The following is a 17,563-nucleotide window of genomic DNA, read 5'->3' as shown; positions in this document are numbered from 1 at the left end:
ATAAATATGAACAAATTTTTTTAAAAATAAAAGAAAAGTAAAATAATATAAATTTTTACATATAAATATTTCTAATTTTAGTTTATATATATATATATATATATAAAAATAATTTTTTTAATTATATTATTAAGTGAGGCGGGGACGGGGGCGGGGGTGGGGCAGGTATTAACATCCACATCCCCGCCCCCGTCCCCGATTTTATCAATCGGGGAAAACCCGAACCCGAACTCGATAAACACGAGTTTTTCCCGTCCAAATCGGAGCGGGTTCGGGCGGGTTAGATTATCATGCCTAGTATTTCTAAAGCAACTATTAAGAAAATTTGTGGTATAACAATCTTCAAAGAATGTCAAGTGTGGCCATGATGATTAACAAATTCAAATGCATCAATAAGATTACATTTAAAGTAAAATCAATCTTGTATTTTGTCTTGATAATATGAATGTTACTCCGCGTCTTTGTAAACTATCTTAACAACCTTATCATTTTTTTCTTTCCAAGTTAATCAAGGGTAGAAAAGCCTAAACAACTAAGTTTTGCAAAATCAATAAATAATTGGCTAAATTGTACTTATAGTCTCCTTATAAGATCTAATTCACAATTTTGGTTCTCTAATTCTTAATCTATAATTTTAATTTCTCATTCTTATAAAATTTATTATTCTAGTTCTTGTTGCATGACTCACATTCAGAAAATACCTATGGTTCCAAATCAACAAGTAATGCTCCCACTAATGATTAGGAGATCATTCTTTTATGAGATTGATTGGTAAGGTGAGAGGGATTATCACATAAACACGGGACTAGTAAATACACCATGAGCTCACTTTATGAATAATCAATGAAGAAAAATGATCGTTTAGCCTGAATTCATCTTCTAAATTTCTTATGATGGTATTAGTGTTCTTCTTCAAAAAAGCTTCAATGACTACTTTGACTCACACTTGGGAACAATGCAACATATTAGTGCACTCTTAGATCATGAACTTTGTTGCATCGACCATTGTGTAGTGCTTTTTTTTGGAGAATGTAGAAAACTCATTTACTGAAGCAAGGTTCGCTTACTGTGATCGGTTATTTCACACAACTTAAAGTGTTTTGGGAGGACTATGAGAGATATAGGCCTATTCCTAATTGTGCTTATCCAATTAGATGTTTTTTCCTTGCAATGAGAAATTCAAGAATTTTTCAGCAACAAGATTACATGCTCAAATTTCCAACTGGTCTTAATGATTGTAACTTAGTTGTAAAGTCTCAAATATTACTCATGGATCCACTTCCATGGTAATTCAAAAAGAACGACAAGGGGATTTTGTCAATGAGGATGTGTTAGCCAACGTTGTTGATTCAAAGAAATTTCAAGGAAAAGGAAATAGTTATAATCAAGGATTTAGAGGCAAAAATTGGGACAAGGTATGTTCATATTGTGGCAAAACAAGACACGCATTAGCATTAAGGGAGCACCAAATGAAGTATGAATTTAATAGAAATTATTGGTAGTTTAGTAAGTTAGTCTTCATTTATGATAACAAATATTTCTATCTTGCGATTAATTGACTTTGTTTTTAAATAGTATAATTTCCTAAAAGCAAAAGATAGAAACTTTATATAAAAACTTGTTCAAAAAGCTTTCAAATTTGTTCTATAAGATAAATACAAATCTAGGTGAAAAAATGTATAAAATTTCAAGCATCCATACGAGGAAATGTATAAACTTCTAATGAGAAAGTAAAACTTATTTTTTTTTTCATTTTATTACTTACTTTATTATTAATGCTCTTTAACTTTCTTTTTCCATGTATTTACTATGTTTTTATACAATTTAACCATTGTCTCTCTTCATTTGTCATATAACAATATGTAAGTGTTCTTGAAATTTTTAACCCATCCAATAGAATAACTTACGCAAGGAATTGATTTGATTCCTAAATTAAAAATTAAATCAAAGTTGGATTATGGAAAATCATCAACATTAAAAGGTAATGAATATTTCACCAATAAGTTTTCCTAACGGCAATGGTGTTTCTTTGCCTTGCCCCGAGAAGATGCTACTTCATCTTTCTTTGAAGTCTCGTCTTTGGAGGGAAGAGCCCAAGCTGGTGCACTCTCTAAAGCATAGTAATAATCGTAGAAGATCTCATCACCAGCTTCAATGTTTTCCTTTGCAAATATCCCAACTCGATGGTCCCCTCCAACAAGCATCACCTATGCAACAGATACAATAGTTCTATCATTATAAGAATTTTGTAATGGAGTTCAAATCGTTGAGATTAAAGGTTAAATTTCATGTTTTGTTCAAAATTGGAGTATTTGAACTAACCTTTGCGTAGCAATTAGGTTTTGAGGAGTGGTTTGCAAATTTTAGCTTGTCTCCAAAGCGGCATGCATCAATAACCCACTGTGAAAAATTCGATAGTAGGTTGATGAAAGATGTGTGAGAAATGACCTTAAAATCATCAACTTCAAATTACAATATATTGTACTCACCAAGAAAAAGGTGTGGACAAGATGGTAAACTAATGAAAGTTAACTAAAAGATAGTAAAACAATGAATATTTTTGCAATTTGATAGCCATGGATATTTTACATACCCAACTTATCGAATATTAATTAGAATGGATCACTAAGGACATGGGTTATCATATTGACTAATTTTTGAACCAAACTCAAGTTTAGTTTGAAGAATGTCACCCATGTAAGCTTTATAGTCGCATAATGGTGATAACGATATTCAACTTTTATAGCAAACAATAAAACCACATTTTATTTATTACTTCCTTAAGTCACCAAATTGTCCCCAACAAATGACAAATAATTTGTGGTAATCTTCTATCCAATTTAGACCCAACAAAATCTAAATTCACAAAACTAACAATTTTTCCCAGTGAGGAGTTAAGGTAGGCCAAGATACAATTCACTGCACTCATGTGCCCTTCACTAGGATTTTGAATAAAATTACTCATAACACCAATAACATATGAAATGTCGGGTCTTTTGTAGGGTAGATAAATTAACTTGTCCACAAACCTTTGACATCTCAGTTTATTGGAGTCTAACCCAAATAAATATTTAACCCATGATTTTTCTCAATAACAAGTCTACTTGTCTGTCTTAAACAAAAGATATAATGTATATTTACATTACGAGGGAGAATATATATGCTTAGATTGGGATAATTCAATGCCAAAGAAGTATTTTAGATCTTCTAAGTCCTTCATTTCAAATTTCCTAACTAAATAGTCTTGAAGTTCCCTTAGGTCACAGAGGTTATTATTTGTGACAATTAGGAGTGTAAGCAATTCAAGATTAACCCATGAACCCTATTAACATGACCTAACCCAATTAAAATTGAGTTGGGTCATTGGGTTGGTTGGACATATAGCTGACCCAATTATAATTTAGTTGAGTAATAGGTTAATCAATTTCTAATCAATTAACCCAACCTAAGATTTATAAATATATAGAGATTGACATAAGGGCTCAATTTGTAACCTAGACAAACTTCATAAATAAAGGACTTAGATTTTAGAAAAAAATAATTACTAATAATGTGATTAGTAACCCCCTAAATCAATAATCGAAGAGTTAGGAGAAAAAAATGAAAGTCAAACTAAAAATACCTTCACTTGTAATACTAAGTTACATAAGAGCCAAAGATGGAGGAAAACCTACAACCAAAATAATAATTTTTGTTTTTTACTTTCGACTTGCTTGAGTTTATACCATTATACTGGAGCAATGAGTGTAGAAATGAGAAGAAAGGCTAGAGGATGAGAATAGGTTATTAGTCGAGAGTTGTTCTCTTGGGAAAAAAAGAGTCGATGCTTTTAATACTTCATTTGTTCACATGATGAGTGGTCTCTAATCTTCATGATGAACTTGTGAATAAGCTTCCTCCAAACTTATTAAAAGAGAGACAACTAAGATTTATCTACTAATTAAGTTAAGCCAAATTATGATTGAGACCAACAAGGAATATGTAAAATTTAACCTTAGTGACATGTTTTTTCAATTTCTAAATACCATTTTAACATTTCATATCATTTGGTCTACAATAATCAGGTTCCAAAAATATGTATATCTAGTCATTATAATGCAAAAAGTGGGAACCTCTTTGACATGATTGGAACGATTTCTTCATCGGTTCATAAACTTGAAAAGAATAAGAGACATCAAGATAACACTTCTTGATATCATTCCAAACTAATTTAGTTGTTCCACATTGCACAAAATGAGATATAAGTTTTTCATTCATGGAGTTGATGAGCCATGACTGATCTAGCACATCTTTAGCCTCTCATTCATCATAGTTTTAGTCAGTCTCAATGCACACAAACTTTCGTATTATACTGTATAATTTTTCCACTATCTAGCATTGTATATCACCATAATTTAAGACCAAACACAATAGTTAGCCTCATCCAACTTGATAGTAATTGTTGGAAAGAAAGTCTCATGAATGGTCATTGTTGAAAACATTTTTCTGCATAAAAATGTTCCTTTTTGTTTTCTCAGCCACAAAGAGATACCAAAATTTTTATTTTCCAAATTAAGATTAGATACCAAAGTGGAAACTAATTAAATTGATGTATCTCCCACATATTTCAAAGGGTATTTTAAAATATAGTATACATTCCTATTCTATGAAAGTAAAATATATTATTAATCAAACAACTAATACCTTGATTCTAATTCATTCATTCATTCCTAACAAAAAGAAATCAACATAATTCAACTAAAGAAAAAATAATATTTATAAACTGTACACATTAACTAACAACTAGCAATAGTCTCGAAACTTAAATGATTTGAACACTAGAGCAAGGTCAGGTTAATAGAAAATGTAGTCAATACAAGACACTTGCCTGATCATTGAGATTAAAAAGGAATGAAATGTTTATACGATGATATAGTTTCCCACGCTTGTCTGCTTCTTTTTGAGTGATGAGCTCACCAGTATACTCTCCAAGACAAGCATTTTTCTTAATTGGGTTCTGAAACACATCATCAATTAGTGAGGAGAATACATCTATCAAGCTATTTGAAAACAATCAAGTACAAACATCTCAACCTTCGTGAAGGCTCCCCACCCAGCGACATCTGACTTTCCCAAAAGAATCTGAGATTTATGGATAACTATGTAAGATACTCATGTATTTGTGATTTCATTCATGGGTGAAATGTAGATAATTTAAAGAGCAAAATAATATCCAACCCTTTGTTTTTGCCCTAAAAGAATATTCATGTTTCCGCATTGACCATCTCCACATCGAGGTGGCTCCCCCAGTGAACCATCGCCACAACTGTATAAAAGATGTCATTTTTAAATTTGTGAAAGATGAATCTCAATTCTATTCAGCTAAAGCTAAAATGGTTGATACAACTATAATGCTTTTAACTAATATCATTTAAACAAATGAATATAGTTTGAAGCCAAGATACTTATCTAGTTTTTTAAAACTCAGACCGATAATTAACTCGACAAGATTACTGGTTAATGGGTTACTGATCAAATTACATAAATAAATATAATATAAATAATTATACATAGTATATATAATAAGTTTGTCACTAAGTAAACAATGTTGTTATTTGTCCTAGTGGTTGCTCTTCTTTTTCTACAACTTCTTTTACTACCCCCGATATCATGGATTGATACCATCTAACTGCAATTTTATTTTTTTGTATATTCTCACTTTTAAAAGGTGAGACAAGATTTGATGAGGCTATGTGACTATGACCAACTATTTGATGGACCATGCATGACTGAAGCATGATAAAAGGCTAGGAGCATAAGGTTGAGCAGCATGATTGTTCCATACTTTGTAAAGTGTGTTGCATGAGAAAATTTGAACTTTACAGACGTGTTTACCCAGCTCGCTTGAGGAAAATTACATCAATTCACTCCAGTTTTTGTTGATTTGATGGCAACATGATTAGGTTGAATCCACATTCGATCCGATAACTAAATCGAATTAGTTATAGGATCAATTTTCGATTGAACTGGTCGGATTGATCAATCCGAGCCAAGTTATAAAAGTATGTACTTATCTAAACTAACAACAGAAAAAATTATAAGATATATGTACCTTTTTTTGTTCCTCAAAATAGGTAATATATATAAATATAAGATCATGCTATTGTAATAGAAAATGTTATGCTATTGAATTATCAAGACTAGAAACATTTCCTTAACTATGACTTTCTCGACAAGGTGAAGTAAAATATAAGAAATGAATTAATAAAAGAAACTAGACTGCATGAAATCAAGTTCAAATGCACAACATAAATAAATCAATAATGATATTACCTGACCCAACAATTTCGACAGACATCTGGGTCACATTCACGATTAGCAGCAAAGCATGGGCATAGTCGACTTTTACATTGGCTCTTAGCACAATAACATCCTCTAAACCGGTTATTGCAAAGCTTAAAACACCTGAATGTAGAAATAAAAATAAATAAATAAAAACAACTAACTTATCACATTTTAAAAAAATAATTTAATAGGTTATAATTAAATCATACTTCTTTCCTTTAGATTTAAAGTGCTTAGAGAAAAAAAGACTACATTTCACAAGGCAACCATATCCACCTCGTTAGACTTGTGAACAAAATCATTCAAATAGAGCAACGCATGGCCAGGAGAAATTTGAAATATCTTGCAAGTATTTTGTCTATTTCAAGAATAGAAAAGGCTAAGAACAAGTTGTTAAAAGAAAATCAACATACCCGCAATATTTTTCACAACAAGTTCCATTAAGAAGACAAGGACATTCCTTTCCACACATTCCGTGACACCCACAAGGACTATATTGCTTATTACATAGGCTTTCCCCATAAGCAATTTTTCTCAATCTAGGAGGGAGCCCAGCAGATTTCCGAGAGTAGTTGAACTTTCTAGGTTTTCCCTTTTTTCGTTGCGACTTCGATTTTGATGCCATTTCTTTGTCCTATCAAAATAACCAACATTCAAAAGTAGTTTCACATGATCAAAATAACACAACATTCTTAAACTCTAAACCCTAAATTTAAATAGCAGATGTTTGCAAATTTATATTCAAGTGTCAACTTCTGAACGTTTGTAAGTATGCTTTTCCTTTAAGTGATTTAAAAATTTGTTAAGACAAGTGCTGTACAGGCTTAACTACCAAGAGTCTTAGAGTACAAATGTTGTACACTTGCACATCGGCTTAAAAGTTTAATCCAGTCCCTTCCTATTGGCCAACACAGAATATAAAATTTGGAAAGTCCCTAATCGATGATAAGAATTTAAATTTTATCAACTACTGATGTTGATATTGATTATGTTATTTGAGCTAGAAATTTCATAACACAGTTATGATATTTTTCTAAATTTTTTTCCTTTAATAAATTGCATCATAATTTAATGTATATTTGGAATGATGAAATATGAAAAGATTGATAATGGAAGAATAGAATGTTGGAGTACAAACAAAGTCTAAAGTTATTAGATCATGAAAAGAAATCATTTATAAAATTATAATCTTCGTAAGTATGAAACTTTTTAAAAGATAACGAAAAATAAAATTATATAAGAATTATGTCAAAAATAAATAATATCATATTAATATAAAAATATACATATATAAATAACTAGTGCATGAAGAGATGTGTGTTTGTATGAAGAGATATCTATGTAAACCTTCGATGACCAACTTAGAAAATGTACTTCTTTTTCCCTTTCCTTTCCACAATTGGATATGTTTCGAAAGATGAGACCCAAAACTAATTGAAGTTCTTCCACTTTAAAGTAGGGGAAAAAAAAAAAAGGAATGGGTGACTTATAATTAAAAGACTAAATGTCCTTATTTTAGTAATTTGACACATTGTTTATTTTATTACATATATTTTTTATTTTATCTACATATCTAATATTCTTTTATTTTAGTTCCTACCAAATACATAAAATCAACTCATTTTTTCCTTTCATCTTCTATTTTCCTCGAGCAAACATAATGTTAAACAGTGTGCGGCTATAATGTTACACAGTATGTGTGGAAGACTCTAACTTCCCATCATCATCAAACCACTTCTCCCAACTTCTGTAGAAAAATTATTAAAACAACAGAAGAAAAACACAAAGAAGATAAGTAAATAAATGCTTTAAATTCTCACTGAGGACTCTGCATTAATCTTTTCATTTATATCCATCATTGAACTTGGTATGGATCCATGGGGCATCGACTCTCCGCCAGAAAACATGTACCTAGCTACCTCCAAGCAAGTCTTCAAGTCAGAAAGCAAGATACGGGCTATAAGGCAACTGCACAGCATGAATAGTGCCACATAAGCAAAAACTTAAAAATATCATAATGAAAAAGTTAGCAACAAATAGATTTTAGATACAAGCATTTTGAAAGTTGCTCTATTACTACAACGATTGAGATATAGTAACATAAGAATGCATTCAAACCTTTAAAAAAAAAAAAAAACACTGAGTGCTTATTACAAGGAAAAATATCTCAGTGGAGCTTAAAACAAAATAATTCTTTACAAAAATATGCAGGGTGATAAAATGGAGCAATCCAACACATTTTACCCATCATCTTAAAAACTAGGCAAGGCAAGTTGGCCTGCTTGTTGAAAACGAGTTGGCATATCGTGCTGGTAAATTGAAAAGAAGAAAAAAAAAAATATATATATATATATATATATATTATATCATTATTTTCAACAAAATTTTTTTTTTACAATAATTAACTAATTTATTTAAATGACTCATATGCAGAACAACAATTTTATAAATTGATTATAGGCTAAAAACTTATTTTGGTCCCTTATAATCTTTTTTTGTTTCAATTTAGTCCCTCATTAATTTTTTGTCTCAATTTGGTCCCAAACTAATTAATTGGTTTCAATTTAGTCCCAAATTAATTAATTAGTTTTAATGTGGGACTTCCGTCCAAATTATTTAAACGGAGTTACCTTTTGGCTACGTAGATGTCACGTAGATGCATAGGTTGCATCCACGTGGATGAGATTTTTTTTTGAAAACACCTGGACCGGAACGGCCCGTTCTGAAACCGGAACGGGCCGTTCTGGTTGCAAAATTAAAACACCACCAGTGAAGCAGAACGGGACGTTCTTAAAACAGAACGGCCCGTTCTGCTTTCAGAACGCCCCTTCTGATTTCAGAACGGCCCGTTCTGGATTCAGAACAGCCCGTTCTGGATTCAGAACGACCCGTTCCAAAACTGTGAATAAAATATTTTTTACTTAATTGTGTTTTTGATATTATAATTATGCAATTTTGATCTCTAAGGTTTTAATTGAGTAATTTCAGTCCTTAAAAGATTATAGTTGTGTAATTTTAGTCTCACAATTTTTAATTGAACAATTTTAATCTCTCAAATATCATAATTGTGCAATTTTAGTCTTTCTCATTAAAAATTTAATAATTTTAAAATTTTAATATATATATATATATATATATATATATAATATTTTAAAACTATATAATTGTTTGTTTATTTAAATTAACGTATATATTTTTTTTTTAATGTATCAAATGATATATATTTATTATTACTAAATAAATAAAATTTATATATTATTAGTATTTTAATATTATTGATAAATTAATATCAATAATATTTTTACTATATTTATAAATAAACTAATAATTTGATAAATATTACTTAATATATATTAATATACTTTTACAAAAATATAAATATATAAGATCAAATATATATTTCTAATTAATATACTTATATTTTTGTAAAAGTATATTAATATATAACAAGTTATATTTATCAAACTATTAGTTTATCTTTAAATATATTAATAATATTATTGATATAATATCGAAAATTATAATATACGTTAATTTGAATAGATAAATAATTATTTAATTTTAAAACATTATATATATATATATTAAAATTATTAATTTTTAATGGGAGAAACAAAAATTATACTATTATGATATTCGAAGGACTAAAATTGTTTAATTAAAAATTGAAGGACCAAAATCGCGCAATTGTAATTCTTTAAGGACTAAAATTATGCAATTAAAATCTTGGAGATCACAAAACTGCACAATTGTAATACTTGAGAGATAAAAAATGCAATTAAACAATATTCTTGATTAATTTTATTAAAAAATATAATAATTTTGAAAAATATTTTTTTATGGTAAAAATTTTAAAATTACTTATTTTTATAAAATATAATTGTCTTATAAATAGAGTAATAATTTTTTCTTTTTCTCTTTCTGTTTGAAGAAATATTTAAATATCACTTTATAATTTTTTGCAACTTATTTAAGATTAAAAGAATAAAATGATAAAAATTAATAAGATAAACATAATAAAATAAAATATAAAAAAATATTAATATATTTATTTTATTAGATATAATAACATAATTAAAATATAATTAATAATATATATTTTATAAAATTATTAATATTTTATATATAAAAAAAAATGGAACTGCCCGTTCTGAAACCGGAACGAGCCGTTCTGGTTACATTTTCAATGTGTTAATTTTGCACCTGGAACGGGCCGTTCCGGATGCAAAATTGATACACCAAAAGTGCACCCAGAACGGCCCGTTCCGGTTTCAGAACGGGCCGTTCTGGGTCCAGGTGTTTTCAAAAAAAATTCTCATCCACGTGGCATCCACGTATGCATCTACGTGGCGTCCACGTGGCCAAAAGTTAACACCATTAAAGCAATTTGGACTGAAAGTCCCACATTGAAACCAATTAATTAATATGGGACTAAATTGAAACCAATTAATTAGTTTAAGACCAAATTGAGACAAAAAATTAATGAGGGACTAAATTGAAACAAAAAAAGATTATAAGGGACTAAAATAGGTTTTTAGCCTTGATTATAATGCTTGTAATACATATATTATATAATAGTAAGAAAGATTATTTTTAACAATCATATCAAAAAAATACTGGAATATAAATTAATGTTACAATAAAATATAAGATTTAGTTAACGGATTAACTAATCGATAAAATTTTGAACAATGTAAAAAAATAATTGTACAGGTTCTGTCCAATAGAATAATGAGTATTTCCATTTCGATAAAAGATTTATAAGAAAAATACTCAGGTTCAAGTCATATTATATATGTTTTCTTATAGTAAAATGAGGATATAAAAATCAAAGAAAAAAAATAGGAAAATACAAAATGCTGGTTTTAATTATATATATTATGAAAATACAATTAATTACTTGTGATATATAAACATTATTGTTAAATTAGCCATCAGAGTAGTCGTTTAAAAAAAAATTTAAATGTATTATTAAGATAAAATTGTCTATAAAATAATAATAATAATAATAATAATAATAATAATAAAATAACTAAAGATTATATTTTTTTATATTCTTTTAATAACTAAAAACTTATAAATTTTTATTCTCTTTTAATGATTTATAAAATCAGTAGTAAATGGAGAATAAATAATTTTAGAGAATATTTAAAGATATAATTGAAATTAAATATTGTTAGTGCATGTAAAATAAACATAGAGAATATTTAAAAATATAATAACACATAAAAAAATTAAAATTGTAACAGCCTAATTACTTAACAAGATCCAATTGTTTTCAAGTGTGAAGAACTTCGTACCTATTTTTTCCAAACAATTCTAGGCCCTTCAAATATAAATCTATCTCCAGAGGTTTCCAATTTGAGTTATTTGTTGTCTCATCAACTTGCATTTCCATTGAATTGGACAACTGATTAGCTTGTATCTCATTTGTGAGATCTTTTTGCCCATCAACAACTCCCTTGTTCTGATTAAACAGACATATTTTTTGAAATTGAAAACAAGTAAAAATTCTATATTCTTCCTTGGCCCTAGCTTGAAAATATAAAAGTTACTTAAAATCTCAAACACAAAAGAAGAATACCAGAAGGTAACACTGATCACTGCATGGTTTCCTGCTACCTTCAGGCTCAAACCAAATTGGTTGTTTTTCACTCTGTGAAGTAAATCATCATATTGACGTTTTAATTAATAGAGTTGGTAACACAAATTAAGTTGAAAACAATAAAGAGAATTGTTCCTTACAGGATATATTAGAGGTTGATTAGTGCCATGCACAGGACAATCAAAGATCTGTTTATAGATAGACACACAAAAAATTAATATCATATTATACACCATGCATGGCAATGACAATAATATTAGAAGTATGAGTTTTAGTATTTACATAGCACTGACGACAGAAGAGGATATCATAATTTTCTAAATTATCACTCAAGCTTTTCTCCAGACATATTCCAATATGAGATTCACATCCTTTACAATCACAAGGTTCAGTGTTTTGATCTAGAATCTCATTATTCTTTTCCTTGAGCTTTTCATACCTCTCCTGCATATTTTGATGGGGAAAAAAATCTCTAAACATAAAAATGGTTGCACAAAATATCCTAGGTGAAACTTAGCTTACAATAATTAATTAGCATTAACAACCATCAAGTGCATAATTTATTCTACATTACCTGAATTTGTGAATCAGTAGTTTTAATGGACTCTTTAACAACACCTAAGACCTTCCGAGTAGACTCGTAGTCCTCAAGTGTCATCCTAATATATTCAACAATATAGTGATTTTAGAATATCGAAGCTTCAAAAATTATAATGAAGTAAAAAAACAGTGAATAATGAATTTAAAGTTGGTATTAAATGTAAAAATATTGTGTGATGATAAAGGTTCTATTTACTATGCAAGGAAAACCGCTAGAGGTCCAACAAAACTTATATCTTACTCAGCAAACAAATATGTAAATAAAGAATTTATACGATCAACAACAAAAATTGCAACCAGGATCTCTAGCTCTTGTAATTTCATTTTTCCTCATAATCAAATAGAACTGATCTACATGCAAGTACAATATCTGCATTTTAATTTACCGCAGAATTTGGTCTTCAATCTCCGTGAAGTCATGTTTAACTTCCTCTATCTCTTCTTCACTGTCACTACATATCACCATTTCACCTTTGTTTTTATCGTAGTACATTTGGTATTTTCCAATAACTGATTGATCTTCAGCCATTTTTTCATTTCTGTACAGCGTTTAAAAATTAAAAATATCAGAAAATATGTAAACATAACCTGCGTATGAATCTATCAATAATATTAAACGTGGAAGTTTCTATTTAAAAGAAAATACAAGAAGTGTGTGAATTTTGCTTTAGTGAAAAGTGCATTGCAAATTTTCTTTTATAACCATATTATATTAATACAAAATATCCATTAATTTCATCAATGACTAATTTTCATTAAAGAATTTGGTTGATCATCTTTAATGAGATATCTCCTCTGAATCAAATTTTTTTATATATAAAACTTGAACCAAAGACTTTATTTAGGAGGATCAAGACTAATACCATTTAGACTAATAACATGTTGATAGTATGTGGTGTACATTTGAAATATATAGATAGAAAATTTGTCTATGAAAATTAAAATTCAAACACACCTCGCCACATATACCCAAGATGTATACGGTGGTAATTTTTCCTTGTGCGGAATCCTATTGCCTTTTGCCAATGATAAGTCTACATTGTTTATGCGATCCTTCTCTACCATACCCTTAGAGAAACCATTGAGCTTACATAAAGGGTTGGAAATTCTTGATGAAAGCAAATTGACATTTGGCTTAGTCTGCAAAGACTCCCTCCTTGATATTGTTGATTCGACCATTGAAAACAAAGGCTCAAGATTCTTCCAATGTCTTTGAACTTTCTCCTGTTGAAACACATCTAAGATTAACCACAAGCCCTTCTCAACCGTGGATTTTCCAATTGAAAATAAAATACTCAGTTAAGCAATGAAGTTATACCACCAAAAATCCAATGAAGTAAAAGAAAGATGAAGGCAATTAGGAAATAATTGAAGGGTCCATTATGATTCTAATATTCAATTTTCAAAATGTTTTAATTTTCAGTATTTGTTCTCAACTTTGGGCATTGTGCAGTTTCCCACAAAAAAATTGAGATCTGCTGGCACATTAATTCCACAAAACCAATTTATCTTTGCAAATGGTAAAACGAACAAAGAAGCATTTCCAAGAATTTTCAACTTTAAACTTAGGACTTGTTTATTTATTTGTTTTGTTTTGTTTTGTTTAAAAAAATTATATTATAAAATAAATTCACACTTCTGAATAACCATTTTCTCAGGTATAATCTATTAAGTTTTAAATTGTGCTTTTAAAACAAGTGTTTAAAACATATAGTAAAAATTCATAGATGTTTTATTATCTTTGCCTGTTTTGTGAGAAAATAAAAGTATAGTCAAGAGAAAAGCACTTTGAAATATGTTGAAAAAAGAATTTTAAAAATTGATAAGTGTTTTTTAAAATGAGGAGAGATCAAATTACTTATCAATTTTTATACTAGTTAATAACTTTCGATTGAATGATATTTTCTCAAAATTCACCATTAGATTAAAGAAAAAAAATTCATTTCAATTATTTATATAGAATTTTATATTAATCTAAGTATTTGATACCTCATTTATATAAATCAAAATCGACGTAATATATATTCTTCAAAATATACTAATATATATATATATATATATATATATATATATATATATATATATATAAGATAATCCAGATGTTCCAAGAATAAATTTAATTAAACTTACTTTATTCAATAATTCATGTTCTATATCAAATTTCAATAATTCAATTGTTAAGTTAGAAATTTTATATATAGATCAAGTCTACAAATTTTTTTAAAAACATTAAAAATTATTTGATAATTTATTTTATCAATTCAAATTGATGAATAATTATAAAAAAAAATATTTTATACATTGATTTGAATTAATGAAATCGAGTATTAAATAATTTTCAATTTTTTAAAAATTTGTAAACTTAATTTATGCATTAATAACTTTTAATTCAATTGTTAAATCATTAAAATTTAATGTATAACTATAAATTATTGAGTTAAGTAAATTTAATTAGACTTACTCTTAAAATAAATAAATCCTTATATATATAACTTGATTATATTTTTATTATTATTAAAATTTAACAAAATTTAATATAAATATTCAAAACAATATAAGGTTATAATTCAAGAATCGATAAAAAAAAATATATATATAATTATTGAAAGATGTAAAGTTAGATATATAATTTGATCCATCCTTAAAAATATTAAATAAACAATGTCTTACTTTAACTGATTCCGAACGTTCTGCAAGTGTTTGATCTGTCAACTGTTTAATCTTAGTCGTCATGATTCTACCAGGAGCGTCTTTTGCTGCCTCTCCTTGTTTCTGTCAATATTATCATACAATAAAATCTTACACATATTTATCCAAAGAAGAAAAAAAAACACAAATCTCCATATTTTTACATAAAATAACACACACACACAAAGTAATGAATGCACAGTTCATTTCTCATGAGTTGAAGCATAGGAACTATGGATCGTTTGTGAAAGGAATTTTCGCCAACCAAACACCGAGTGAAATTTACGACCTCAAATGCCGTTTGTGCTATTCATGCACAAACAAAACAAAGTGAAAAATCTAAATGAAAGGAACTGAAGGAAGCAAGAGAGCAAAAGAAGGAGAAAAGAGAAACAAACTTGATGATGTTTGGATGAAGAGTGAGAAGTTTTTGAGGCCATGGATGCACACAAAGAAAGATTGTTTGATCAAAAGAGAATGAGATGAGATGAGTGAATGGAAGTAGTGATGAAGAGAATGAATATAACGCTCTATAACTGAGTTGGCCTTGTGCGTAATTTTTGGTGTCGTTTCATGCGCTGAGTTATTGTTCCCTCCGTTTTACATTGCAATGCCAACTTTATTTTTTCATCATAATATTTTGAAGTGGGTAGCAACATTTTCTAACACAATTCTCTTAAAAGATGTTTTTATCGGTTCAAATTTATTAAATATTATAAATTATAGTGTATTTCTGGTTTTTTTTTTAATATTTTTTGGATTTGAAATGTGTCTTCTTGAAACATGTTCTTGGGTCACACTTTTTCTTGATGTACTATAATAGGAATATATTAAATAAAAATTAATAAATTTAATATATTAAAGTATAAAGGGTATTAATTTATTATCTTCCTCATTAAACATTTTATTTGAAAGAACTTTTACCGAAATTGCATAATTATTAAAAGAGAGAAATTAAATTTATTCCGTTTCTAACATTTTCCATTTTTTGAATTACTCTCAAAAAAGAAAAACAAAAATTCACTCTTTCAATCTTATTTTTTATTGAAAAAAATATTTTATTCGGTGATAGTATAAAAGAATTTACTTTGTTAATTAAATATCATGATAAGTATTATATTAAATATATTTATCATAAAAGTCAACAAATTTATTATGTATCACAGTTTTGTAATTAGTTGAAAGCGTAAAACTTTTTACTTATATCAGCTTAATATATGATTACACCATATATGCATCAACAATGTAATAAAATTTACATTGTTATCTTTTTATAAATCATCATGTATATAAATTAGTTGATTTTAAAATAATTTAAATCAATTAACAATATACAAAATTTTACAATGACGATACATAGAAATTAAATTTTATATTTATATTTTAAAATCATGCATGTTAAATATGTATAGGTATCAAATAATGCAATAATTAATTTATATTTAATAATATATTATGTGTGTTATACATATTAGATTTAATAAATAAATTGTGTTTAATAAATATAATATTTAAAATATTATTAAATTTAATATTAATTTTCATTTAATATATATACATGAAAATTATATATCCAAAGTCAAACATTTATTAATTTTAATAAATACTATAATCAATAAACATAATATTTAATGTGATAATTAATTTAATAAAAGCGATCATTTATTAGCTGTAATAAATAATTTATAGTCAATAAATTTTTAATGCACTACTCCGACTCTAAATATAAACTAAAATAATAATTCATGTTAATTAAGAAAGTTTATCTATAAAAAAATATTTTTTTAATATACGAATAAAAAAGAACATTGAAAATACAATCTCAAATAAATGAAGGGTACTTTTGGAGATGGTGACATTAAATAGGGTGAAATTAATTGAGATTTACTTATATTTGGGACAATAAACATGAGATTTTTTGCATATATCACTTTGTCCCACAATAAGTGTTGTGTTAGATTTTTTTCACACCTAAATAAAAAAAAACTAATAAATAGATTAAAAATAGTAATTTTACAAAATTAACTTTGTTATTAATCTTATTTTTTTTTTAAAATGATGCAATGTAACAATAATTTTCTAATAAAATTATTAGAGATATAAATGACAAAGAGATAACTAATGTTACATTGAAAAAGTAAAATAACATTTATTTTGAGATTTAATTTTTCTCCTTACACAATATTTATTATGGGATGATGTTAATAATATATAGGTATTAACTTTAATATTAAATATTTTGGTGTTAAAAAAATGTATTAAATATTTTTTATTTATTGACGTATTATATGCATTAAGTAAATTTAATAAATATAATTTTAATAATATTAATAAATTTAATTATTT

General features: G+C 27.4%; 1 protein-coding gene across 1 annotated transcript; it reads right to left on the bottom strand.

The window, feature by feature from the left end:
* Nucleotides 1–1,869: 1,869 nt before the first annotated feature.
* On the bottom strand, nucleotides 1,870–16,876 carry LOC109802421 (histone-lysine N-methyltransferase EZA1). Its single transcript, XM_020363790.2, has 17 exons — nucleotides 15,616–16,876; nucleotides 15,200–15,301; nucleotides 13,485–13,753; nucleotides 12,916–13,068; nucleotides 12,504–12,588; nucleotides 12,212–12,373; nucleotides 12,070–12,117; nucleotides 11,909–11,980; nucleotides 11,625–11,791; nucleotides 8,145–8,292; nucleotides 6,738–6,958; nucleotides 6,313–6,444; nucleotides 5,218–5,305; nucleotides 5,074–5,121; nucleotides 4,868–4,996; nucleotides 2,323–2,400; nucleotides 1,870–2,207 (listed from the first exon to the last, which is right to left on the bottom strand). Exons 1-17 carry the CDS (start codon nucleotides 15,655–15,657, stop codon nucleotides 2,010–2,012), a joined length of 2,142 nt encoding a protein of 713 aa, XP_020219379.1. The 5' UTR covers nucleotides 15,658–16,876; the 3' UTR covers nucleotides 1,870–2,009.
* Nucleotides 16,877–17,563: the final 687 nt, after the last annotated feature.

Source organism: Cajanus cajan, chromosome 4 (genome assembly GCF_000230855.2).
Source record: "Cajanus cajan strain Asha chromosome 4, NIPB_CcT2T_4, whole genome shotgun sequence".
Taxonomy (NCBI): Eukaryota; Viridiplantae; Streptophyta; class Magnoliopsida; order Fabales; family Fabaceae; genus Cajanus; species Cajanus cajan.
Note: the sequence above shows the minus strand (reverse complement) of the source record. Positions and strands in the feature narration are given on the sequence as shown.